The sequence below is a fragment of the Talpa occidentalis genome, unplaced genomic scaffold (assembly GCF_014898055.3).
Source record: "Talpa occidentalis isolate TD23 unplaced genomic scaffold, MPIMG_talOcc4v2.1 talOcc4.15, whole genome shotgun sequence".
Taxonomy (NCBI): Eukaryota; Metazoa; Chordata; class Mammalia; order Eulipotyphla; family Talpidae; genus Talpa; species Talpa occidentalis.
Genome location: NW_023601543.1, coordinates 48,400,818 through 48,428,759, shown reverse-complemented (window position 1 = coordinate 48,428,759; position 27,942 = coordinate 48,400,818). Strand labels below are relative to the sequence as shown.

At 35.6% G+C, this 27,942-nt stretch overlaps 1 protein-coding gene across 1 annotated transcript in view; it reads right to left on the bottom strand.

The window, feature by feature from the left end:
* The window catches only part of OPHN1 (oligophrenin 1), a 414,559-nt gene that overhangs the window by 243,558 nt on the left and 143,059 nt on the right, over nt 1-27,942 (bottom strand). Inside the window, exon 6 of the mRNA XM_054695894.1 lies at nt 24,357-24,458. Coding sequence (XP_054551869.1) covers nt 24,357-24,458 — 102 coding nt within the window. The remainder of the gene's footprint in view (nt 1-24,356; nt 24,459-27,942) is intronic.

Sequence of the window (27,942 nt, the reverse complement as noted above, 5' to 3'; positions counted from 1 at the left end):
CGTTCTATGAAGCCAACATTACACTAATACCAAAACCGAACAGGACAACACAAAAAAGGAAAACTACAGGCCAATCTCCCTAATGAACACTGATGCAAAAACTCCTCAAATTTTAGCCATCAGAATCCAACAATGTATCCATAAGATAATTCACCACGACCAAGTAGGATTCATGCAGGGCACAAGGATGGTTTAACATCCGAAATTCAACAACGTATCCAACAACATAACAAAAAGAAATATAAAAACCATATGATAATATCAATAGATGCTGAGAAAGCTTTTCGACAAAGTGCAACAACCCATTCAGATGATAAAGCCCTTGAATTCTGGGATACAGGAACACCTCAACATCATAAAGGCCAATCTATGACAAGCCAACAGCCAGTATCATTCTCAACTGGTGAAAAGCTGAAAGCAATTCCATTAAGATCTGGAACAAGACAAGGATGTCCACTCTCACCACTGCTTTTCAATATAATACTGGAAGTCCTAGCCAGGCAATAAGACAAGAGAAAGACATCCAAGGAATCCAAATAGGAAAAGAAGAAGTCAAACTATCACTATTTGCAGATGATATGATATTATACATAGAGAACCCCAAAAACTCCACAGAAAAGCTAATTCAACTCATCAATCAGTTCAGTAAAGTGGCAGGATACAAAATCAACACGCAAAAGTCAGTAGCCTTCCTATACACAAAACAATAAATCTGAGAAGAAGAAATCAAAAAAACCATCCCTTTTTTTTGAAACAAAAAAAATCAAATATTTGGGAATCAATCTAACAAAAGAGGTAAAGACCTACCAAAGAAACTAAAAACACTGTTTAAAAAAATAGAAGAAGACACAAAGAAATGAGAGACATCCCCTGCTCGTGGATTGGAAGAATAAACATTATTAAAATGGCCATCCTCCAAAAGCAATATACAGATTCAACGCTATTCCAATCAAAATTTCAATGTCATTCTTCAAAGAAATAGAACAATTATGATGAAATTCATATGGAATCACAAAAAACCCCGAATGCCAAAGCTCTCCTGAAAAAAAAAAAGAAGGGAATGGAGGCATACACTCCCAGACTTCAAACTCTACTACAAAGCCATAATCATCAAAACTGCATGGTATTGGAACAAGAACAGACATAAGACCAATGGAATCGAATAGAAAATCCAGAAATAAACCCACAGATTTATGGTCACTAATCTTTGACAAAGGAGCAAAGACTATGCATGGAGCAAAGAAAGTTTGTTCAATAAATGGTGCTGGGAAAACTGGGTCGCTACATGCAAAGAATGAAGCTTGACCACTACCTCACACCATACACAAAAATCAACTTCAAAATGGATTAAAGAACTAGACATAAGACCTGAAACCATAAAATATAGGGAAATATAGGCGAAACACTACGTGATTTGCACATCAAAACATCTTACAAACACATCACCAAAGCAGTGATAGTGAAGGCAAAGATAAACAGCTGGGACTACATCAAATTAAGAGCTCTGCACAGCAAAAGAGACAATAACAAAAACAAAAGAAACCCCACCAACGGGGAGAACATTTTTGCACCCAACACTAATGATAAAGGACTGATCACAAAATCTGCAAAGAGCTGATGAGACTCAACAACAACAAAGAAATAATCCAGTCAAAAAATGGGCAGAAGAGCTAAAAAGAAACTTCTCTCAAGAGGAAATGCAATGGCCAACAGGCATATGAAAAATGTTCAACATCACTTGCCATCAGGGAAATGCAAATCAAAAACTACCATGAGATACCATCTTACACCAGTGAGAATGGCACATATTAAAAAAACTAGCAACAACAATGCTGGCGAGAGGTGTGGAGAAAAGGAACTCTTCTACACTGTTGGTGGGAGTGCAAACTGGTCCAACCACTGTGGAAAGCTGTGTGGAGATTCTGGACCTAACAAACAAGAGCTTCCATATGATCCAGCAATTCCACTCCTAGGTATTTACCCAAAGGACACAGAAACATCAATCCAAAACACCTGCACCCTATGGTTATAGCAGCACTGTTTAACAATAGCTAAGCTTGGAAACAACCCAAATGCCCAAAAATAGATGACTGGATCAAGAAGATGTGGTCCATATATACCATGGAATATTACTCAGCATTCAAAAAAAGATAAACACGTGCAATTTGCAGCAACATGGATGGCGCTGGAAGGGATCATGCTCAGCGAAATAAGCCAAAAAGAAAAAGAAAAATACGGATGGTCTCACTCATAGCAGAATCTAGAAAACTTAAATAAGGGACCAGGAAAACGAATAACTATAAGAAAGTGAAAATCAAAATCAACAAAAATTGAACCAGAGACACTTTAGGGGGGTGGGGGCGGGAGGGGAGGGATTGGGTCAGAATGGGGGGCTGCAATTGTATGGGGAATACAACAATAAAATTTATTATTAAAAAAAAAAAAGAATATTCCAAGTTAAAGGAACAACATGAATGATGTAATGGAGTCCAGAAAAGAAAAAAAAAAAAAACATGGAAAAGACAAAAAAAAAAAAAAAAAAACTATGAACCAGAGACACTTTTTGGGGGGTGGGGGCGGGGAGGGGAGGGATTGGGTCAGAATGGGGGGTTTGCAATTGTATGGGGGAATATAAAAATAAAATTTATTATTAAAAAAAGTGGAAAAACAATACACAGTATTAGAAATGAGACAAACATATGATCACAGATAGCATAGAAACAAGGAGAATAAAAGAATATTGTGAATAACTATATATCATAAATTCAATAATCTGAATGGAAAATTTTCTAAAACAATATGTTAATGAAGGCTCATCTGGAAAGAGACTAAGAGATGAAAATACAAACCATGACCATAGAAATTAAAACAAAAATCTTCTAAAACACACACACACTCTCACATAGGGCCAGATGGTTTTACAAACAAATTCTGTCAAATCCTGTGAAAAAAAATGTTGTTGGCCATTTTGACTAAATTATTTCTAAAGTTCCAAGAAAGGCAATGCTCCCTAATAAATGTTATGATGCCAGCATTATTAATCTAATACTAATACAATACAAAGAGAGCAAAAGAAAACTACAGATTAATATTGCTAGTGAACTCAGATGGAAAAGTTCTCAACAAAACACTAGAAAACATAATTGAACAATTAGTTTAAAGGATCTTGGGGCTCCCTGGTGGCACAAAGTTTAGGAACCTCACTATGAATCAATGTGCAGCCTCTGCAGCATGAGTTCGTTCCCCTGGCAGCCACGGAACAACCCATATGGTGAGGCAGACCTCTCCTGTCTTGCCCGCTTCTCCCCTCAGCAATGTATTTCAGTCATTCTGCCTGTTCTGTTCCCCACTCTGTCTTTGGTTGATCCTCTCACCCCAGCTCTTGTATGCATACATAAATTAGGTTTTTTTAAAGGATCATACATCATGAACAAGTAGGGTTTATAGCATGGATGCAAGGATATTTTAATATCAGTCTAGCAAAGTATTATATTTTACATCACCAAATATAAACATGATACATCAGTAGATGTAAAGAAAGCATTTGACAAGATTCAGTACCTATTAACGATTAAAAAAATCCTTAAAATTAGAATAAAAAGAACTGCCCAAAACATGATAAAGGCCATATATCACAAACGTGCAGTCAATGTAATACTTAATAATGAAAAACCAAAAGCTTTCATTTATGATCAGGAAAAAACAAGGAAACCAACTGTAACCACTAATTTAATTCAGTAATATAGGATTTAGCTTGAAACATCAGACAATAACATAAAATAAGAGGAATATAAGGTGTAGAAAAAATGAAAACTATCATTTGCAAAAGAAACAATACAACATATAGAATACCTTAAATAGCCAATCAAAACAGTTAGCAACAATGTATGAATAGAGCAAAGTGGCACATTACAAAATCAACAAATAGAAAGTGTTCTATTTTTATATACAAATAATTAACAAGAAGAAAATAACAAAAAATGACTCCATTCATAATTTTAAATAATCAAATACCTAGAAATAACCTAACCATGGAGGTAAAGGGACTTATAAATTGAAAACTACTAGACTCCACTAAGTTTATATAAACACCAACACATAATAAAATAGAAAGATATCCCATGCTCATGCATGGGGAAAATCAACATTAAAATGACAATTTTATCAAAACCAATATTTTTTTTACTTTTTTAATATATCATTTTATATAATTCTTACATCATTTTTCATTGTTGCACAATTTATGCATTTTCATTTTGGCTATATTCCCATAAACTTGCACACCCCCTTATTTTGACCCTATCCTTCCTTTCCCCCACCTGCCCCTTGTAGTGTGTCTCTGGTTTGTAGTGACTTGCTGATTATGATTGTTACTTCGGATTAATTAGTTTTTTTCCTGGTCCCTTATTTAGTTTTTCAAAATTCCTTCTAGGAGTGAGACCAACCTGTATTTTTCGTTTTCTTTCTGACTTATTTCACTGAGCATTATCCCTTCTAGCTCCATCAATGTTGCGGCAAACTGCATGTGCATATCTTTTTGAATTGTCGAGTAATATTCCATTGTGAATATGTACCACATCTTCCTAATCCAGATATCTATTGTTGGGCATTTGGGCTGTTTCCAAAACTTAGCAATTATAAGTAGTGCTGCTATAAACATAGGGGTGCAGGTGCCCTTTGGAATTAATGTTTCTGTGTCCTTTGGGTAAATACCTAGGAGTGGAATTGCTGGATCATATGGAAGCTCCATCTTTAGTAGGTTGAGGAATCTCCACACAGCTCTCCATTGTGGTTGGAACAGTTTGCACTCCCACCAACAGTGCAGGAGAGTTCCTTTTTCTCCACATCCTCGCCAACATATGTTGTCCCTAGTTTTTTTTTTTTTTTTTAATGTGTCATTCTCACTGGTGTGAGATGGTATCTCATTGCAGTTTTGATTTGCATTTCCCTGATCACAGGTGATGTTGAGCATTTTTTCATATGCCTGTTGGCCATTTGCATTTCCTCTTGGGAGAATTTTATTTTAGCTCTTCTGCCCATCTTTTGACTGGATCATTTACTTCATTTTTCTTGAGTTTCATCAGCTCTTTGTTGATTTTTGTGATCAGTCCTTGATGATTAGTGTTGTGTGCAAAAATGTTCTCCCACTCGGTGGGGTTTCTCTTTGTTATGGTTATTGTCTCTTTTGCTGTACAGAAGCTCTTTAATTTTGATTTTGTCACAGCTGTTTATCTTTGCCTTCACTATCACTGCTTTGGGTGATGTGTCTGTAAAGATGTCTTTGAGGTGCATGTCATGTAGTGTTTCACCTATATTTCCTTCTATGTATTTTATGGTTTCAGGTCTTATGTCTAAATCTTTAATCCATTTTGAGTTGGTTTTTGTGGATGGTGTGAGGTAGTAATCTAGCTTCATTCTTTGCCATGTAGCGACCCACTTATCCCAGCACCATTTATTGAACAAACTTTCTTTACTCCATTGCATATTCTTTGTTCCTTTGTCAAAGATTAGTTGACCGTAAATCTGTGGGGTTATTTCTGCATTTTTAATTTGGTTCCAATGGGCCGTGTGTCCGTTCTTATTCCAATGCCATGCAGTTTTGATGATTATGGCTTTGTAGTATAGTTTGAAGTCTGGGAGTGTGATGCCTCCATTCCCTTCTTTTTATTTCAGGAGAGCTTTGGCCATTCGTGTTTTTTGGTGATTCCATATAAATTTCATCAATAATTCTTCTATTTCTTTGAAGAATGTCATTGAAATTTTTATTGGAATAACATTGAATCTATAAATTGCTTTTGGTAGGATGGCCATTTTGATAATGTTAACTCTTCCAATCCATGAGCAGGAGATGTCTTTCCATTTCTTTGTGCCTTCTTCTATTTCTTTTAACAGTGTTTTATAGTTGTCTTTGTATAGGTCCTTTACCTCTTTTGTTAGGTTTATTCCCAAATTTTGATTTTTTGTTTCAATAATAAAAGGGATTTTTTTTTTATTTCTTCTTCTTCAGATTTATTGTTTGTGTATAGGAAGGCTACTGGTTTTTGCATGTTGATTTTATATCCTGCCACTTTACTAAACTGATTGATTAGTTTAATTAATTTTTCTGTGGAATTTTTGGGGTTCTCTATATATATTATCATATCATCTGCAAATAGTGATAGTTTTACTTCTTCCTTGCCTATTGGGATTCCTTGTATGTCCTTCTCTTGACTTATTGCTCTGGCTAGGACTTCCAGTATTATATTGAAAAGCAGTGGTGACAGTGGACATCCTTGTCTTGTTCCAGATCTTAATGGAAATGCTTTCAGCTGTTCACCATTGAGAATGATACTGGCTATGGGCTTGTCATATATGGCCTTTATGATGTCATGGTATGTTCCTTGTATTCCGAGAATTTCAAGGGACCCATCATAAATGGGTGTTGTACTTTGTCAAAAGCTTTTTCAGCATATATTGATATTATCAATTGGTTTTTATATTTATTTTTGTTAATGTGTTGGATAACATTGTTTGATTTTCAGATGTTGAACCATCCTTGCATCCCTAGAATAAATCCTACTTGGTCGTGGTGAATTATCTTATGGATACATTGTTGGATTCTGATAGCTAAAATTTTATTTAGAATTTTTTGATCCATGTTCATTAGGGAAATTGGCCTGTAGTTTTCTTTTTTCTGTGCTGTCCTTGTTCGATTTTGGTATTCGTGTAATGTTGGCTTTATGGAACGTGTTTGGTATTATCCCTTCCTGCTCAGTTTTTTGAAAGAGTTTGTGAAGGATAGTCACTAATTCATTTCTGAATGTTTTTTAGAAGTCATTTGTAAATCCATCAGGTCCTTGGCTTTTGTTTTGGGGAGGTTTTTTTCTTTTTTTTAAAGATTTATTCATTTACACAAGCACTGGGTACAGTCAGAAGTGCGGGAGGTTGAGAGAATTCACCAGAGCCAGAGCAGGGAACAGAATAGGCAGACTGACGAAATGCAATGCTTAGTGGAGCAGCGGGCGCAGCAGGAGAGATCTGTATGCCATGTGGGACCCTCTCTGGCGGCCAGGGATCAAACTAGCACTGCAGAGGCTGCGGGCAGTTTTGCAGCCCAGAGCTCAACTGCTGCGCCACCAGCAGAGGCCCTGTGTTGGGGAGGTTTTTGATTAACATTTCAATTTCACTGCTTGTAATTGGTCTGTTTAGGTGTTCTATGTCTTCTTTATCTAGCTTTGGGTGATTGTAGAGTTGTAGGAATTTGTCCAAATCTTCTAGATTGTTGAATTTGTTTGCATGAACAGTTGTTCATAGTAGTTTCTGATTATTCTTTTGATTTCTGCTGCATCTGTTGTGATTTCTCCTCTTTCATTTGTGATCCTATTTATTTGTGCTATCTCCCATTTTTCCTTTGTGAGCCTGGCTAGGTGTTTGTCTATTTTATTTATTTTTTTTTCAAAGAAGCAACTTTTGGTTTCATTAACCTTTTGGATTGTTTTATTTTTAGTTTTGATTTCATTTATTTCTGCCTTGATCTTTGTTATTTCTTTTCTTCTACTGGTTTTGGGGTTTTTTTGTTGTTCTTTGTGTAGTTCTTTGAGCAAAAGCAATATAAAATTTATTGTAATCCCCATAAAAAGACAATGATATTCTTAAAAGAAATAGAATGATATTAATTATTTTAACTTTATAAATTTTACATTACTTTTGTGTGTTTTTTTTTTTGAGGTATCATTGGATTGCATCATTATTTGTATATTAGAAGTATAAGACCTCTTACCTCAGATGTTGTATGCACATCACACCCACCATCAAGTAACCCATAGTCCACCATAAAAGTTTATTGTGCTCTCACCCCATCTTGCCTTTGTCCCTTCCTTCCCTTATACCTCTCTAGTAGAATCAGTTCTATAGCAGCTTTCTACTATTCTAGTGCCTTTATCTGAACATTTGCTTGGTTTACCTAAATTACCATATCAGTGACACCATCTAGTATATGTCTTTTCCCTGCTGATTTATTTTGCTTTGCATAATACTCTCCAGCTCAAATCATGTTGACCCAAATGACAACAGTTTATCTTTTTGACTACTGAGCTGTGTTCCATTCTGTAAATATGCACACTTTCCTGATCCATTCTTCTGTATTTAGGAAGTTAGGTCGTCTGACTAGATAAGCTATTGTAAATAGTGCTGCAATAAACATGAGAGTTCATGTTTCCCTTTGAATGAGTGTTCTTGCATTCTTTGCGTACATACCGAGGAGCCAAATTGCTGGGTCATACAGCACATCCATATATAATCTTTTGCGAAACTCCATACTATTTTCCATAGTGGCTGAACCAGTTATATTGCCATCAACAGCTTAAGAGCATTCCTTTATTTACACATCTTTGCCAACTCTTGTTCAATAAGCCCATTTCTCACATGTGTGAGGTGTTATCTTATTGTTTTTGGACTTGTATTTCCCTAAGATGTGTTATTAAACATTTTTTATGTGCCTATTGATCATCTGTTTGTCTCTGCTTCAGAATTAGATCTTTAACTTTCATTCCCAATTTTTCATTGGGTTGTTTTCTTTTTGTGGAGTTGTATGAGTGCTTTGTGGATCTTTGCTATCAGCCCCTTATAAAATGTAAAGTGTGAAAATATTTTCTCCCACTCAGTAGGGTGTCTTTTTTTTCTTAGTAACAGTTTCCTTCACTATACAAAATGTTTTTAGTTTGATGTAGTCTCAATCATTTATATTCTCTTTTGTTATCTTTGCTGATGGAGATGAATCCACAAAGTTATCTCTGAAGCCTATGTTGTAGACTGTTTTGCTATGTTTTCTATTGTATATATTATAGTAGATTTCAGGCCTTTTATATATCAGTATTCTGTCTATTTTGAGTTGATTTTTCTGCATGTTGTGAGATAGTGGGCTAATTTCATTCTTTTGAGTTAGGCTGTTCAGTTCTCCCAATACCACTTATTGAAGATGCTTTCAAAGCTATAGTGCATATTCTTGGCTCTTTTGTCATAGATTATCTGTCCGTATAAGTGTGGGTTTATTTCTGGGTTCTCAATTCTATTCCATTGGTCTCTACGTCTGTTTGTGTTCCAGTACCATGCTGTGTTATTACTATAGCTTTGTAATATAGTTTGAAGTCTGGAAGTCTGATGCTGTGATTCTTCCTCTTTCTTGTCAGAATTGCTTTGGCCATTGGAGTCTTTTGGAATTCGATATGAATTTCAGTACCTTTCCTTATATTTATTTGAAGAATGTCATTGAGACTTTTTTTTTTTAATTTAGGGATGACATTTTGGCTCTATCATAAAAGCACATGCTCCTCTCACCCTACACCAAACCACCTATGACAATATTGCCTCTGCCTCCCACCCCCTTCCCTTCTTGCTACCTCCTGGTCTCCTGATCACTATTAAATATTTCACTGAGTTCAAGATTTATTATTCCTCCTGTATTTTGTCCATGTATGTTTTTGGTTATTTATATTCCACACATGAATGAAATCATCTAACATCTATCTTCCACTTTCTGACTTAATTCATTTAATGTTATAACTTCAAGGTCCATTAATATTGTCCCAGAAGTCACCATGTCATAGCTTTTCATAGTTATGTAGTATCCCAATGAGTGAAGTATAGAGTATAGAGCCCACAGTTTCTTTACCAATTTGTCTATTGAGGGACACTAAGGTTTCTCAGAAATTTACAAATTTACTATATAATCCAAGAACAAAAACAAAAACTAAATTTAAAAAAAAGGAAAAAGACCTAAATAGAAACTTTTCGAAAAACACTGGGATGCTCTACAGACATATGAGAAATTGTTCAAAACTTATTAGAAGGTAAATGCAAATCAAAATGCCAATATCAGATATATCACCTCATCCCACTGAGAATGCCCATATGAAAAAGAATGAAATTAACAAATATTGTTGAGGTTGTGGTGGAAAAAAAAAAACACATTTCCTCTGTTAGTAGGAATGCAATTTGGTGAAACAGCTTTGGAAAATGGTATGGAGTTTTCCTAAAAAAACATAAAAATAGAAATTACATATGATCCAGCAATAATTCTCTTTTAGGTATTTTTACGTATTTATCCTAAAAATATGAAAACTCTAAAACCACAAGAATTGTGTATTCCTACATGAATAAAAGCACTTTCTACAATTTCCAGGTCTCATGTAACCACTGAAAATTTGATAGGGATTGCCTTCAATGAGCACATTGCTTTGGACAGGATGTCCACTTTGACAGTGTTTATTCCTCCAGTCCATTAACATAGGATTTCTTTCCATTTCTTTATGTCTTCTATTTTTACTAACAATGTCTCATAGTATTCTTTGTATAAGTGTACTTGTAAATATTTAATTTTATTGTGGTGTTGTTGTAAATGGAATTGTTTTCGTAATTGCTTCCTCTTCTAGTTCATTATTTGCATACAGGAAGGCAACTTAATTTTTACATTAATTGTGTAACCCACCATTTTGTTGAAATGGTTTATTGTTTCGAACAGTTTTTCAGTGGATTCTTTAGGGTTCTCTATGTATCTTACCATACCATTTAAACATAGTGTTAGTTTTACTTCTTTCCCAATTTGGATTATTTTAGTACCCTTCTCTTCCTTAATTGCACTAGCTACAACTGCCAATAGTATGTTGAATGTAGTGGTGAAGGTAGAAATATTTTATTAATACCAGATCTTAGTAGGAAAGCTTTATTTTTTTTTACCATTGAGAATAATAGTTGGGGTGTTTTCAAATATGGCATTTATTATGTTGAAATATGTTCCATTTATCACAAGTTTTTTGAAGGATTTCATCATAAATGGATGCTGAAACTTATGGAATGCTTCTCTACATCTACTGATATGATCATATGGTTTTTAATCTTTGTTTTTATTGATAAATTGAATTCCATTGATTGATTTCTGGATAACAAACCATCATTATATCCTGGTATAAATCTCACCCATTAGGAAAACCGGTCCACAGTTATCTTATTTTGTGTTTTCTATGTCTGGTCTGGGCAATAGATAAATTTTGGACTACTTAGATGTGTTCAGCAATATTCCTTCTTTCTCGGTTTTTTGAAAGAGTTTGAGCAAGATAGGTATTAACTAATTTGCCAAGTTTTTGAAAAACTCACTTGCAAAAACATTTGGTCCTGGGCTTTTCTCTTTTGGGAGGGCTTTGATTTCTGTTTTGAATTCCTTGCCTGTGATTGTTCTATTCAGGTTTTCTATTTTTTCCATATTTGGTATTGATTGATTGTATGATTCTAAGTATTTATGAGATGAGCTATTAGTTTGTCTATTTTGTTTATTTTTCCAAAGAACCAGCTTTTCATTTAATTAATCTTTTGTATTTTCTTTTTGATTTCTATTTCATTTATTATTGTTGCATATTTTATTATTCCCATCCTTCTACTGGGTTTTGATTTTCTTTGTTCTTTTTCTAGTTACTTGAGATGAGAGACAATGTTATTTATTTGAGCACTTCCTCATCTTTTGATGTGGGCTTCTTCTTCTAGTACTTCTTTTGCTGTGTCTCATAAGTTCTTGAAGGTTATGTTCTCATTATTATATGTCTTGGGGTATTATTTTATTTCTTCATTGGTTTCCTCCATAACCTAATAATTCAGTAATGTGTTTTTCAATCTCTACATGTTACAGGATTTCTCTTTTCTTTTTGTAGTTGATTTCAAATTTGATAACTTTATGGTCAGAGATGATGCTTGGTATCATTTCCATCTTAATGAAATTTTTGATACTTCTCTTGTGACCCTATTTGTGGTGAGTACTGGAGAATGACTCATGTACACTTGAGAATAATGTGTATTCAGCTTGGGGGGTCAGTGCCCAATAAATGTTATTAAGACCATATGATGTAATATGTTGCTTAAAGTTAATTTGTTGTTATTCCTTTTTTGACTAGTTGACCAGACCATTCGTGAAATCAAGGTGTTGAGACCCCTTATCATGTATGTTTTTTTCTAATTTATGTTTTTAGTGTTGATATTAATTGTTCTATCTTTTTATAGTCCTTCATTGGGTAAGTATATGTTGATGAGTGCCATAGCTTCCTGATATATCATTCCCTTAATAATTATATAGTGTACAACCCTGTGTATTGTTATGTATTTCAGCTGGAAATCTATTTTATCTGATATAACTATAGCTGTCCCTGCCTTCATGTGAGTCCCAGGTACTTGTAGGATTATTTTCCAACACTTTACTCTGAACCTATTTTTTATCTTTGGAGCTCAGGTGCATTTCCTGCAGACAGCTAAAGGTTAGATTATGTTTTCTAATCCAATCAGACACTGTGCTTTTTAATCAGTGAGCTCAGTCCATGTACATATAGGGTAAATATTGATATATGAAAGTCGGATGCTTGCCATTTTGTCCTTAATTTTGTGATTCTATTTCCTTTTTCAGTTCTTTGTTTGTTACTCTCTTTGCTTTAGGCATGAGAGCCCCTTTCAATATTTCTTGGTGGGGGCCAATTACTTGAAAACTCCTTCTGCTTCTATTTGAAGCCTCCATTTCACCCTTATATCTGACAGTGAACCTTGCAGTATAGCATATTCTTGACTGGCAGATTTTATCTTTAAGTATTCTGATCATGACATTTTGATTCTCTCCTTACCCATAGTATTTCTTTAGAAAAGCCTGCTGTTAGTCTGATTTGGTTCCTTTATCTGGTGCCTTTATCTGCTTCATCCCCCAAGCCAGCTTGAATTGTCTTTCTTTAAGTTTCTCAAGTTTCACTAGTATGTGTCTTGGTTTTAAGTTTCATTTTTATTAGGTACCCCTGTGTTCTCTGAATTTTATGATCTTGTATATTTAGTTCCTTCTCCAGGCATGGGAAGGTTTCCTCCATTATTTCTTGAAGTAAGTGCTCTGTTCCCACCCCCTCTCTTTCTCTTCCTTCTTCCCTCTTTCTCTCTCCCTCCGTCTTCCCCATTTGGGATAATCATTGTTCTCATATTTGCTTTTCTACACAGAATCAGATAATAACCACTTTCTCATTTGTTTTCTTTGTTTAGTTCTTTCTTCCTCCACCTGTTGTGTGTGTGCATTTTCATCTTTAATGTTACTGATTCAATTTTCCATATTGACTATTCTACTTCCTCATATTGATCCAGGATTTTTATCTCCTATATCGATCATTTTACATCCTTTATCTCAAAAATTTTCTTATTTAAAATTCCAATTTTGATCTTCTATTTGTTAATTTTACTTCCTATAGTATTCATTTGATTTTCTGAATTTTCTTGAACACCTTTGGTCAACTTTTCTGTGTTTTGTCTCTTTTCTTCCATTCTTTTGAGAATTTCATTATCATTATCATGGCAATTTTGAACTTTGTATCTGATAGTAATAACAGATCTTACATAATTTCTGATTGGAGTCCACAGATTTATTCTCTTTCTGTAGTGTAGTGTTACCCTCAGGTCTCATGCTACTATCAGCTGTGGTTTTTCCATCTCTCCACTATTTGCTTTTCAGGTCAAACTGCCATGCGTGGGGCTTCTGCTTGATGTGGCCCTACCCCTCACAATGTTCCAGGTGCCTTACTAGCAGGCCATGCTGTTGCTGGTGCAGCTGGGGACTCTACTGATAAGACTCTTCCCAATGGCTTGTCCCATGGTCTTAACAGCAAGCAGCACTGCTGCTGGTACTTCCAGGGTTTCTGCTTGTGCTCACAACTACTAAAATTTATACTGAGCTATAAAAGGTCTCAAATATCAAAAGCAATCATAAGAAAAATAGAATGGGCCATCCCTGGTGTCACAAGAGGTTAATTCTCAGCACTATGAAGCTATCTGCAGTCACTGCAGATACCCAGACAGGGAGCTACTCACATGTCACAGCAGACCTCTCCTGTCTGGCCAACTGCTCCCCTCAGCAGTGTATTTCAGTAGATTAGGCTGTTCTGCTCCCCACTGTGTCTCTGGTGAATCCTATTACCTCCACCCCACCCCACATCTCTGGCCTACACTCCAGCTCTTGTACGCATAAATAAATAAATCTTAAAAAAAAGAAAAATCAGATGAAATTTGGGCATCATGTGATCTGACTTTATAGTATTAAGTAACAGTAATTAAAATAACATGGTACTGGAATCAAAACAGACGCATAAATCAATGGAACATAGTCTAAAGCTTAGAAACAAATATGTGTAGATATCAACATTTAACTAATGATAGAGTAGACACAAATATATAAAAAAAGGAGTCTTTAAAAATGGTGATGGGGCCTCCCTAGTGGCACAGGCAGTTGAGCGCCACACTGTGAAGCTGTCCGCAGCCTCTGCAGAATGGGTCCGATCCTGGCCAGCCAGTGAGAATCCCACATGGCACAGCAGACCTCTCCTGTCTTGCCCACTGCTCCACTCAGCAGCGTATTTCATCAGTTTGCCTGTTCTGTTTCCCTGCTCCGTCTCTGGTGAATCCTCTCACCCTCCCGCACATCTGGCCTGTACCCCGGTTCTTGTATAAATAAATAAATCTTAAAAAAATAAATAAAAATAAAAATGGTGTTGGGGAAAGTGGACACAATCATATAAAAGAATAAATTTGGATCACTTTCTAACTCCAAGTATATAAATAAATTTTAAATTAATTAAAGACTTAGACATAATGCCTCCAACAACAAAATACATAAAATGATGTATTGTCTATACATTACATGACATAAATGATAATATCGTTTACAGAGATTCAAACCATATGGCAATGGAAATAAAATAAAATGATTTAAGATCACCTCAAATTTAAAAGCTTTACACAAGGTTTATTAGTAGATTAAAAAGATATTCTGCTGAATGGGATAAAATATTCACATTATACAACCAACATTTTGGTTAACACCCAACATGTACAAAAAGACTCAATTAAAAAAAATCCAATCATGAAATGGTCAGTAGATATGAACTTATGACTAACCAAAAAGGATATCCAGCAAGCAAATAGGTATAAAACAGGTATATGAAAAAATGTTCAGTAACTTCTATAAGAGAGATTTGGATTAAAACCACAAAGAGATACAATTTCATATCTGTCAGAATGATACATGTTAAAAAGACTCCCAACAACAGTGTTAAAGAGGATACAGAAATACAGGAACCCTGTAACACTGTTGGTGGGAATATACACTGGTGTTGCCATTTTGGAAGGTAGTTTAGATTTATCTTAAAATACTAAAAATAGAAATACTGTAAACCCAGCAATCTCACTCTCAGGCATCTGTTCAAAGAACTTGAAACAATCACTGCAAAAAAACTATATGTTCTGCCATGTTTATTCCACCATTATTTATAATATCTAGGATGTGGAAACATCCTAACTGACCAGTGGATCAAGAAAAAGTGGAATATTCACATAGTGGTATATTCATATAGCCATAAGGATAGACCAAATATCCCACTCTATAAAAAAGTGGAAGGAGTTTGAGAGAATTATGTATAGTAAAACAAGACAGACAAAGACAAATACTTGACATTTGTACAATAGACTATTCAACAAAACAAAATTTACTGGCAGACATTTAAAAATGAAGTGATGAAGCAGGCACCCAGGCCGGGGCAGGCCGCTCACGCAGGAAAGTACATCTCAGACTCACCATTTTAGAACAGGGACCTTCCTTCAATAAAGACTGGTCAAAACCAGGAGAAGGCTCTCCGCAGAGCCAGAGGTGAGCTGGGAAGCACTCCCATGCCAGGCCCCTTCTGGCCAGCATTCCAAGCCAAGAGAGGGAGCTGGCATCCAAGGCCAGGGCAGTCAACACAAGCAAGAAAGTGCATCTCTGACTCGCCATTTTCTTTTTTTTAAAGATTTATTTATTTATTTATTTATTTATTTATTTATTTATTTATACAAGCACTGGGTACAGTGAGAAGTGTGGGAGGGTGAGAGAATTCACCAGAGCCAGAGCAGGGAGCAGAACAGGCAGACCAAGGAAACTCACTGCTGAGGGGATCAGTGGGCACAGCAGGAGAGGTCTGCGTGCCATGTGGGAACCTCGCGGTGGCCGGGGATCCAACTGGCACTGCAGAGGCTGCGGGCAGCTTCACAACCCAACGCTCAACCACTGTGCCACCAGGGGAGGCCATGACTCGCCGTTTTAGAATAGGGACCTTCCTTCAATAAAGACTGCTTGAAACAGGGAGAAGGCTCCCTGAGCAGCCAGAGGCCAGCTTAAGTCCCCCACAAGCCTGGTCGCAACAGGCAGGGAGTTGGAGCCCAGAGAAGGATTCAGCGATTGGGAGCCCGGAGTGCAATCCAGCCACCCCACTTCCAGGGAAGTCTGTGGGATATCAAGATACACCTTTGTAATTAAACAAACACAGAAGACAGAGATATTCTGTGACAGTGACCATTAAAACACTTAAAGTACCACTGCCTCACTGGACTTCTGGCATAACAGTATTTGACTTCTTTGGACCACCAGTTTCAGAAATCCCACAAAGAGCACATCAAAAAGATGCTGACCAGTACCAGTGATACAGTGTACCAATGCATTGGGCAAATTAGAAAACAGGCAGCAGGGAGAAGAAAAACTACATGCAACTTAGCAACTCCTCAGGAAAAAGACACACCACAAAAAGAAAACTACCCATAATATTGAAATAACAGTGACTTGGGAGAACTTCTGAATCTTCCAGTAAGACAATTCAAAATTGTCGTGATGAAAAAACTGACAGAAGTCATTAAGGAAAACAACACTCAGAAGAATGAAATTGAGTCACTAAAGAGGGAAATGAAGCAAATGCAGGAGATCAAAGGTTTAACAGGAGAGCTAAAGAGCCCTGGGAAAAGCAGTGAAAGGAGAACAGATGAAATAGAAGAACGAATAAGCACTCTCGAAGACATAGAAATAAAAGGAACCAAAACAGAAAATAAAAGAGAAGTATGAATGAAAAAGCGTGAAGAAAGACTTTGGGAACTATATGACTCCATGAGGAAAGGAAATATAAGAGTTATAGGAATAGCAGAAGGAGAGGAGAAAGACCTAAGAACAGAGAAAATATTCAAGGAAATAATTGAAGAGAATGTCCCAATCATGAAGAAGGAGCTGAAAATAGACATACAAGAAGCAACAGGAACAACAAACTTCCATGATGAAAGGAAAAATACAACAAGACACATAATAGTAAAGCTCCCAAGAATCCAAGACAAGGAAAAATTAATGTAGCTGACAAGAGGGAAGAAACAGATAACATACAAAGGAAAACCAATCAGACTGACATCAGACTTCTCCAAAGAAATACTATGGGCAAAGAGAGAGTGGAGGGACATAGTCAACAGACTGCAAGACAACAAATGCCAACCAAGAATACTCTATCCTACAAAGCTTTCCTTCCTCTATGAAGAAAGAATAAGGACCTTCCCAGACAAACAGAAACTCTGGAAATACATTACGATTAAACCCCTACTCCAAAAAAATACTACAAGGAGTACTAAAGCCAGAACCAACAGAGGGATGAATAACAGCAAAACAAGGCCAAAAGAAAAAAAAAAGGTATTAAAAGAATAAATAAAGAAAATCAGAGGAAAGACAAACACAATGGCAAATACAGATGCTAACATAGCAATATTAACTCTAAATGTAAATGGACTAAACTCTTCAGTAAGAAGACACAGAGTCGCAGGCTGGATTAACAAACAAAACACAACCTTTTGCTGTCTCCAGGAAACACATTTAACTACAAAAGACAAAAAAAAAAGACTCAAAGTTAAAGGATGGAAAACAATCCTACAAGCAAATGGACCAAAAAAGAAGGCAGGAACAGCTATACTTATATCATATAAAACAGATTTCAATTTCAAAAAGGAAAAAAGAGACAACAGTGGTCACTATATTATGATCAAGATTACAATACTTCAAAAAGAAAGAACAATCATTAACACATACTCACCAAATGAAGGAGCACCAAAATATATTAGACAACTATTATCATCTCTGAAAACAGACATCAGAGAAAGCATATATGGAGTAGGAGACTTCAACACACCACTATCAACTATGGATAGATCAATGAGACAAAAAATAAGTAAGGACACTAAAGCTCTAAGTAAGGATCTAGAGCTCTTGGGCTTAAGAGACATCTCTAGAACACTAACACAAAAAAAAATCTGAGTACACATTTTTCTCAAGAACACACGGATCATTCTCCAGGATTGATCACATACTGGGGCACAAAACAAACATCAACAGATACACCAAGATTGAAATCATACCAACCCTCTTCTCTGACCATGAAGGCATCAAATTAGATATAAACCATAAAAAGAAGGCAAGGAACACTCCTAACTCATGGAGATTGAAAAGTGCAGTAATGGAAGACCAAAGGACTAATGAGGAGATCAAACAAGAGATTAAAAAATACTTTGAGTTGAATGACAAGGAGGACACCAATTTCTGAAACATATGAGATGCAGTAAAAGCAGTAATAAGAGTAAATATATATAGCAATAGAGGCTCACATCAAGAAACAAGAAAGAACTGAAAGAAACAACTTAATCTCAAAGCTCAAATAACTACAAAAAGAAAAACAACAAAACCCAAAACCAGCAGAAGAAATAATAAAAATGAAAGCAGAAATAAGTGAAATAGAAACTAAAAAAACAGGCCCTTGAAATTCTTGGGATACAAGGAACATACTTCAACATCATCAAGGCCATATATGACAAGCCAAGAGCCAGTATCATTCTCAATGGCAAAAACCTGAAAGCATTTCCATTAAGATATGGAAGAAGACAATGATGTCCACTCTCACCACTGCTTTTCAATGTAATACTGGAAGTGCTAGTTAGAGCAATAAGACAAGAGAAAGACAAACAAGGAATCCAAAGAGGAAGGAAGAATTTAAAATATCACTATTCGCAGATGATATAATAATATACATAGAGAACACACAAAAAAAAAACAAACAGAAAAACTAATTAATCAATCCATTCAGTAAAGTGGCAGGATACAAATCAAATAGCAAAAATCAGTAGTCTTCCTAATACACAAACAATAAATCTGAAGAAGAAATAAAATATCCATCCCATCATTGAAACAAAAAAAAAAATCAAATACTTAGGAATGAACCTAACAAAAGAGGTAAAGGACCTATAGAAAGAAAACTATAAAACACTGTTAAAAGAACAAGAAGAAGACACAAAGAAATGGAAAGACATCTCCTGCTCATGGATTGGAAGAATTAACATTTTCAAAATGGCCATACTACCAAAAGCAATTTACAAAGTCAATGTTATTCTAATAAAAATTTCAATGACATTCTTCAAAGAAATAAAACAATTATTGATGAAATTCATATGGAATCACCAACAACCACGAATAGCTAAAGCTCTCATAAAAAAAAATAAATAAGGGAATGGTGGCATCACACTCCCAGACTTCAAACTATACCACAAAGCCATAATGGTCAAAACTGCATAGTATTGGAACAAGAACAGACACACGGACCAATGGAAGCAAATAGAAAATCCAGAAATAACTCCACAGATTTATGGTCAACTAATCTTTGACAAAGGAGAAAAGAATATACACTGGAATAAAGAAAGTTTGTTCAATAAATGGTGCTGGGAAAACTGGGTCGCAACATGCAAAAGAATGAAGCTTGACCACTACCTCACACCATGCAAAAAAAACAACTCAAAATGGATTAAAGAACTAGACGTAAAACCTTAAACCATAAAATACATAGAAGGAAATATAGGCGAAACACTACGGGATTTGCACATCAAAGACATCTTTACAGACACATCACCCAAAGCAGTGATAGTGAAGGCAAAGATAAACAGCTGGGACTACATCAAATTAAAGAGCTGCACAGCAAAAGAGACAATAACCAAAACAAAGAGAAACCACACCAACTGGGAGGAAATTTTTGTACACAACTCTAATGATAAAGGACTGATCACAAAAATCTGCAAAGAGCTGATGAGACTAAATAAAAACAAAGAAAACAATCCAGTCAAAAAATGGGCAGAAGAGCTAAATAGAAACTTCTCCAAAGAGGAAATGTAAATGGACAACAGGCATATGAAAAAATGTTCAACATCACCTGTAATCAGGGAAACGCAAATCAAAACTACAATGAGATACCATCTCACACCAGTGAGAATGGCACATATTAAAAAAAACTAGCAACAACAAATGTTGGCGAGGTTGTGGAGAAAAAGGAACTCTCCTGCACTGCTGGTGGGAGTGCAAACTGGTCCAACCACTATGGAGAGCTGTGTGGAGATTTCTTGACCTACTAAATATAGAGCTTCCATATGATCCAGCAATTCCACTCCTAGGTATTTACCCAAAGGACACAGAAACATCAATTCCAAAGCACACCTGTTTATAGCAGCACTATTTACCATAGCTAAGCTATGGAAACAACCCAAATGCCCAAAAACAGATGGCTAGATCAAGAAGACGTGATTCATATACACCATGGAATATTACTCAGCAATCCAAAAAGATAAACACAAGCAGTTTGCAGCAATATGGATGGAGCTAGAAGGGATCATGCTCAGCGAAATAAGTCAGAAAGAAAATGAAAAATACCAGATGGTCTCACTCATAGCAGGAATCTAGAAAACCTAAATAAGTGACCAGGAAAAAGACTAATAAATACAAAGAAAAAATGAAAATCAACAAGCCACGATAAACCAGAGACACACTCCAGGATGGGGGAGAGGGTGGGGAGAGGAAAGATTAGGTTCAAAGTAAGGGGGGGGTACAATTTTATGGGGAATATAACCAAAATGAAAATGCATATTGTGCAAAAATGAAAATGATGTAAGAATTATATAAAATAAAATAAAAATAAAAAATAGATAAAAAGATGAACACATGCAAATAAAATAAAAATGAAGTGATATTTCTGAGAATAAGAGCAAGTGGAGAGGAGGAAGGATCAAATGGGTAAAAGAGATGATGTTGGGGGGGAAATCAAAATCAAATACTGCATTTAAGCAAAATAATACTTATAACATAAATTAGATTACTGGTCTAGGTTTAAAATTTTCACATGGCACTTTTTAGGTCTCAATGTCTGCTTACCAGACCTACATGCTAGGATATGCATGTAGATTCTATCTACACTGTAGAATAATGGATAAATAATTAACATGTATGCATGATTTTAACCCAGGAATCATCCCCCTACACAACACTATCCCATTGAAAAGCACAGAGAAAACCAAAACTGTCAAACTAGTGGCATTTCCTATTTGTCCAAATCTTCTTTTCTGTTAAATCTTTGAAGAGGCAAATGGTAGCTTTGTAGAAGGCCAGGGAACGGACAAAGTAGGAGAAATATCAGTGGATAAAAGTCTAGGACTTAGCCCATGATGAAGTTGTGCATACAGCTAAAGTCAACCCATAGAATAAATTGGAATTTTGAAAGATTTTCTGATCCATGACATTCTGAATGAAACAGAATTTTTAATTAACGTCATGTTTTTCAATGTATATTTTAGAAGAAAGGATCTGGATAATCCTAGAGACAAGTTTGATCTTAAGATGCACATAATTTGGGGATATGTTGCCAGATAGAAAAGCTGAGCTAGGACATAGTTAAAATGGGATCCTCCTAAATCATGTCGCTAATTTTGATTATTTCAAAGTTTTGGCATTTACCAAAATTGCTTTGGGAAAATTAGCAGGAAACCTGACCTTGTACCAGAAGATTTTGAGCTGATGGTGCTGATAGACCTGATCAGAGGGACTGGTGCGGAAGAATTAACCTGTAAGTGTTGGAGCATGGGAGACTGGTGGTGCTGGGGTAGACCATTGATTGTCTCATGTGTGTGCTGAATGGAGGGGCAAAGGAAAAGGTCTCAGGAATACAGTGGTTGCTCTGAGTATTCATTGGTGTACCACTCATTTTTTTGGTAAGGTATTTATGCTCTAAAAATAGTTTAATATAAAAAAGTGATGAGTCAAGGTATTGAAACTTATTTTTCATTGAACAAGAACAAAGGCTGCATCCTTGCTCATTAGGACTGTCACCAGGGATATCTCATACTAGTACCAAACTAGGTGCTAGGACATTCCAGAAGCTTCCATTGCAAAAGACTCCAAAAGACTGTATCTGGGGTTCCTGCCCAGGTTTGGTAATTGTCTAGATTAACTTAAAGGAGTCATTATACTCATAGTTCAGATTTATTTCAGAAAAAGAATACATAGAAAAATCAGCAAAGAGAAAATATATGTGGGGCAAAGTCCAGAAAAAACTAGATACACACATCCAAGAGTTCTCTCTTTGTGTAGTCATATGGGACACACACTTAATTGCTCCAACAACAAGTTATGGCAAGTGTGAAATGTTGTTTATCAAGGAAGCTCATTAGAAACTCAGTGCCCTAGGTTTTTATTGGAAGTTACACATATAGGCACTCTCTGCCAATTGTTTATCAAGATTTTAGTCTCCCAAAAGAAGGTAAGGTGTTGAACAAAAACCACATTGTTTACATGCTACTGTAGGCACAGGGAATCACTCCTGCCATTTAGGAAAACTAATATCAGTATAGGGAACTGTTTACCAGCCAAGTTCCCACCTGGCAGCCAAGTGCTAAATTTGTAAGCTGATCTTTCAAAGCATGGTAGTCTCAGAAATGCTATGTTAATTCCTTTCTGTAGAAGAGCCTTGACATGGAATAAATGGAAGAGGAAGAAAACAAAAATGTGCAAATGAAAATTGGCAGAAGATCCCAAACTAGTACCTTACTGCAATGTATGGAAGAGAAGCTGTCCTTCACCTACCTAATACTAACACCATCCACCAGAGGATCCTGACTCATTGCCTTCAGCCATTCATATGATGTGATGAACACTCACTAAAATCAGATGTCAGGAGATGAGCTTCAACTTTTCCACAATCTCTGAGACAAGGACAAGATTATTTCTAAGAACCTAGAGAGTTCATGTCTATGACCTTATTCAATCTGGTATCTCTTTTCATACTTGAATCTTCAATAGCACCAGCTTTTGCTGGATCTTTTAATCAACAGCTAAATCCCTTGTTTTGTTTCATTTTTAAAATGTCTTAATCTGGTAATTCATTCCCTCTCTTCTTTACTGTCAATATCCCAGACTCACAGTCTTTTCTTACTGCAATAGATTCCTAAACTTGTTTTTCCTGATTCCAGTCTCTCTCTGACCTAATTCATCCTACAACCTAGGCTACTTTAAATTCCCAAAATAGTATTCTACTCATATTGCATGTAGAGTAATCCTCCCAGGACCAACAACATTCAGTACAAACTCCTGAGCCTATTATTCCATGATAAGGCCTCAATTTGCACAATTTCATATTGTCTTTTACAATCCTCCCATAGTAAATGCAAATTCTGATCAAACCATTTCTCAAACTTCATGTTTTCCATTCTTGGGACCACAGCCTTCCATTTGAATGGTCCATTTCTCCATTTTTTAATTGATGTAATGTTGGTTTAAAACACTGTATAAGTTTTTGGAGTACAGCTTCACACCTCTTCAAATGTATAACTCACCACCCCCACCTCCAAAGTTCTAGGAACCACCAAAATCCAATAGACTATTGCCAGTTAATCTGTCCAACTTCGATCCATATGCCTCAGGTAACCACTATTCTTTTGTCAGAATCTAAGGATTAGACTTGTTATTTGTTCACTTGCTTTGCTTCTTTATATTGCACACATGACTGAAATCATACAGCAATTGTCTTTGTCTTTCTGACATTTGTCAGTTTCTGTCGAATGTATTACCTATTGCTGAATGACTACCTCAGATTGGATGGGCAACAATCTTCCACAAAGTTAACCCCACCTATACAAATGATAGGTTTTTATTCTCAAAACACTTTTCGAACCCTACAAGGACAATACATATGTAAAAAATTCTACTTGATAAAAGCCGTGTGTATTCTTATTTTAGTACCTAAACTGTAAGTTGTCTAAGGACAGAAAGAATGTCTTATTATATTTGTAGTCCTGTTGCTCCCAGAATAATTAGTGCCTAGTGTGTGGTAGGCACTTACTAAATAATGCTTCATTTGAGCTGAAGCATGTCCCATGTAACCTCCATATAAGTTTAGCCCTATCCTTGGGTGAAATCTGGAATGAGAATATTAGAACAAAAAGGGACTCTTGAGTTCACTGAATACAACTCCTCTTCTAACATATGGACTGAGATAAAGAAATATCTTATCCAAAGTCAAACCATGACACTACCTTGAGAACCCAGGGATCCTGATTCCCAGGCCATGGTTTAACTGCAAGCACAAGCATACATTGTTCCCAGCTAAGGCAGGTTATGAGGCAAGTCTTGCAAATAAGTCATATTTGGCAATAGAAGACAGAGCCAGGACTTCTGAACATACCTCCTGTAGCTGAGATTCCTTCTTTTTGGAAGACAAATGTAAGTGCCGATCAAGCAAGGAATAAAACCTCTCGCCATCCTTTTCAAATTTCTTTTTCCGCTCCTAAACATGGAGGAAAAGGAACAGATTAAGATACCTACAGTTTTAATTCCCTTTGTCCAGAGCTGAGAGAAAGAACACGTGTCAGATTTCATATGGCCTGATTTCTCCAGATCCTGGGAAGAAAAAAAAAAAATAAAAGGCAAGAGAGAATTTACTTTTGCATTAGTCTCAGCATTTTCAACTTCATCAAATGTAACCCAGAACTATTACACCTAAACAAAGGCAGTTCCTATTGTTACAACTGAAAGGTCTCCTGGTTAATTTTTCTTCCAAACTCACTGACTACGTAGTGTCGCAGTTACTAGAACAGGCACACCAGGGACACAGAAAAAAAAAAAAGCTTTAATAAAACCTCACCCATGACATTTCTAAAATAAATCTGTTGCTTGGCAGAAAGCTGGAAAGAACTAAGTGACTGCTGACCAGAAAAGAACCTGCCTTTTATCAAAGGGAAAGAAGTAGAAAGTAAGTTAACATAAAATAAGAACTACATCAGCCTACACAGAGTGCCAAATACTTAAAATACATTATCTTATTAAGTCTTCATGACCCTAAGAAGTATAACTAATTAAGTAAAAGAAATTATGGTTTAAAAAATATGAACTAACTTGTTCAGGGTCACATCATTTACAGATCTATCTAACTGATTCCACACTGCAAAATAAAGCCCTGATGATCACTAGAGTAATTACACTCATGAGGCTTATAAATAACCAGTGTAACTTAAGAATAAAGCTGGAGTAGGTGTGTATCCCTAGCCTCAACTCAGAACCAAATCATAAGAGGTAGAGATTTTCACACATAAAATAGGCATGGGAAATATGAAGAGGCAAGTGTTAGAGGAAAGCATGAGAGCCAAAAAATTTGACTTCCCTAGGATCAAATAAAGTTCTATGGGTGACTGTCTCCTGCACAACCATTTTAAAATAAAAACTGAGATATATTCATATAGTCACATATTGTAAAATTCACCCTTTTATATAATGTATGATTCAGTGCTTTTTAGTATATTTAAAAATAAGACCAAAATCACAGTATTTTATCATTTCGAAAAGAACCCCATAGATGTCTGCAGTCATTTCCCATTCCTTTTACATCCACCCTTGAAAAACCACAACTTAACTGTCTGCAATTATGGATTTGTCTATTCTAGACATTTCATATAATTGTAATCATACAATATATAGTCTTTTGTAACTATCTTTTTAGACAATGTTTTCATGGTTTATCCATGATATTGAGTGTATAACTTACTTTATTCATTTTTACAGTTGAGTATTTGTATTGACATAGCACATTGTCTTTATTAATACATCAGTTCATGTATTTTTTGACTGTTACAAATCATGCTGTTATGAACACTCATGTACAAGATTTTCTATGGTCATGTTTTAACTTCTGCTTGGCAAATACTTAGAAGGGAAATTGTTGGATCATATAGCAAATCAGTTTAACAACTGAGGAAGTGACAAACTGTTTTCCAAAGATTGCATATCACCTTATTACATTCTCAACAGCAATGAATGAGAGTTTCAATTTATCCACATCCTCACTAACATTTCTTTGTCTCCTTGATTACAAACAACTTATTGGGATTGAACTTGCACTTACTGTGGTTTGATTTGCATTTCCTTAATGACTAATGTTGAATGTCTTTTCATATGTTTATTCACCCTTTGTAAAATTCAGAGAAATGTTTACTAAATTATATTCACATTTTTAAGTAGGGATAGATTGATTCATTATAAATTTGAGTTACAACAATTCTTTATATGTTCTCAATACCAAATGTATGAGTATTATCTCACTTTTTGGGGGGGTTAAATTGTTACTGTATTGGTAATTCCCTTTTCTAAAAAAAAAAAAAAAAAAAGATTTATTTATTTTTATACAAGAACCAGAGTACAGGCCAGATGCACGGGAGGGTGAGAGGATTCACCAGAGAGGGAGTGGGGAACAGAACAGGCAGACTGATGAAATACACTGTTGAAGGGAGCAGCGGGCGTGACAGGAGAGGTCTGCTTCGCCATGTTTGACACTCAACAGACCGCTGGGATCAAACCCGAGCTGCAGAGGCTGCGGACAGCTTCACAGCACTGCAATCAACCACCTGCACCACCAGGGAGGCCCTGGTAAAGCCCTTTTAAATAAGGATAAACATTTGCAATATTATGAAATCACATTGGTCAATTTTTCCCTTGGTATCTTGGATTGTGATGTAATATCTCAGAAATTGTTGGCTGAACTAAAGTCTTTAACACTTACAACTATATTTTCTTATAAGAGTATTAAATATTCAGGTTTTTTTTTTTTGTTTTGGTGGATACAACTTTATCCTTTTGCTTAGGGATGTCCAGTACTCACCACAGTTTCCATTAAGATCTGGAACAAGACAAGGTTGTCCACCCTTACTACTACTATTCAACATTTTATTTTACATTATTTTATTTATATCAAAAATGACAGGGTTATTATAAGAAGGGGGAGAATAAATGGCAATTGCACAGACACAAGCAAACAGAAAAAGCTGCCCCTGAAAGGGAGGTTGATTAAGAAAAACACCTGCTGGGAAGAAGGGCTACTGCCAACATAGTATTTTAAGTCTAACTTTAGCAACTAGGCAAGAGAAAGCTACAAAAGCAATCCAGATTGCGAAAGAAGTAAAGCTAATATTATTTTCAGATGGCATGATAACATAGAGAGAACCCTAAAAAAAAATCCATGGAAAAACTAATTAAAATAATCAACCAGTTTAGTAAAATAGCAGGTTACAATCAATACACAGAAAACAGTACCCTTCCTATATACAAAAAATCAGTCTGGGGTGGGGGGAAGAAAATATGGTCTAAAATATATATAAAATATAAAAAATTGTAAAAAATGATAAATTTAAAATAAAAAAGAAAAAGTATAAAAGAAAAAAAATTAAAAATCAGTCTGAAGAGGAAGAAATTAAGAATAGCATTGCATTTTTAATTGTGAAAAATAAATGAATACCATGGAATAAATCTAAAAAAGGTGGTAAAAGTCCTATACAAGGAAAATTATAAAACTCTATCCAAAGTAATAGAAAAAGGCACAATGAAATGGAAAAACATTCTGGGCTCATGGAATGGAAGAATCAACATCATCAAAATGGCCATCCTACCCAAAGAAATTTGCAGATTCAGTGCAATACCAATGAAAACTTTCAAAGATATTCTTCAAAGAAATGGTATAAAATTGCTGAAATTCAAATGGTATCACACACACGCAAAAAAAAAAAAAATCAAATAGCAAATGATCTCCTGACTAAAAGAAAGAAGAATGAAGGTATTACACTCCCAGACTTCAAATGATACTACAAAGCCTTAATAAAAAAAAAACGCATTTATTTGAACAAAAACACACAGACACACAAACCAATGGAAGTGAATTGAAACACCAGAAATAAAATCACACATATAAGGTCAACTAATCTATGGCAAAGTAGCAGGGAATATTA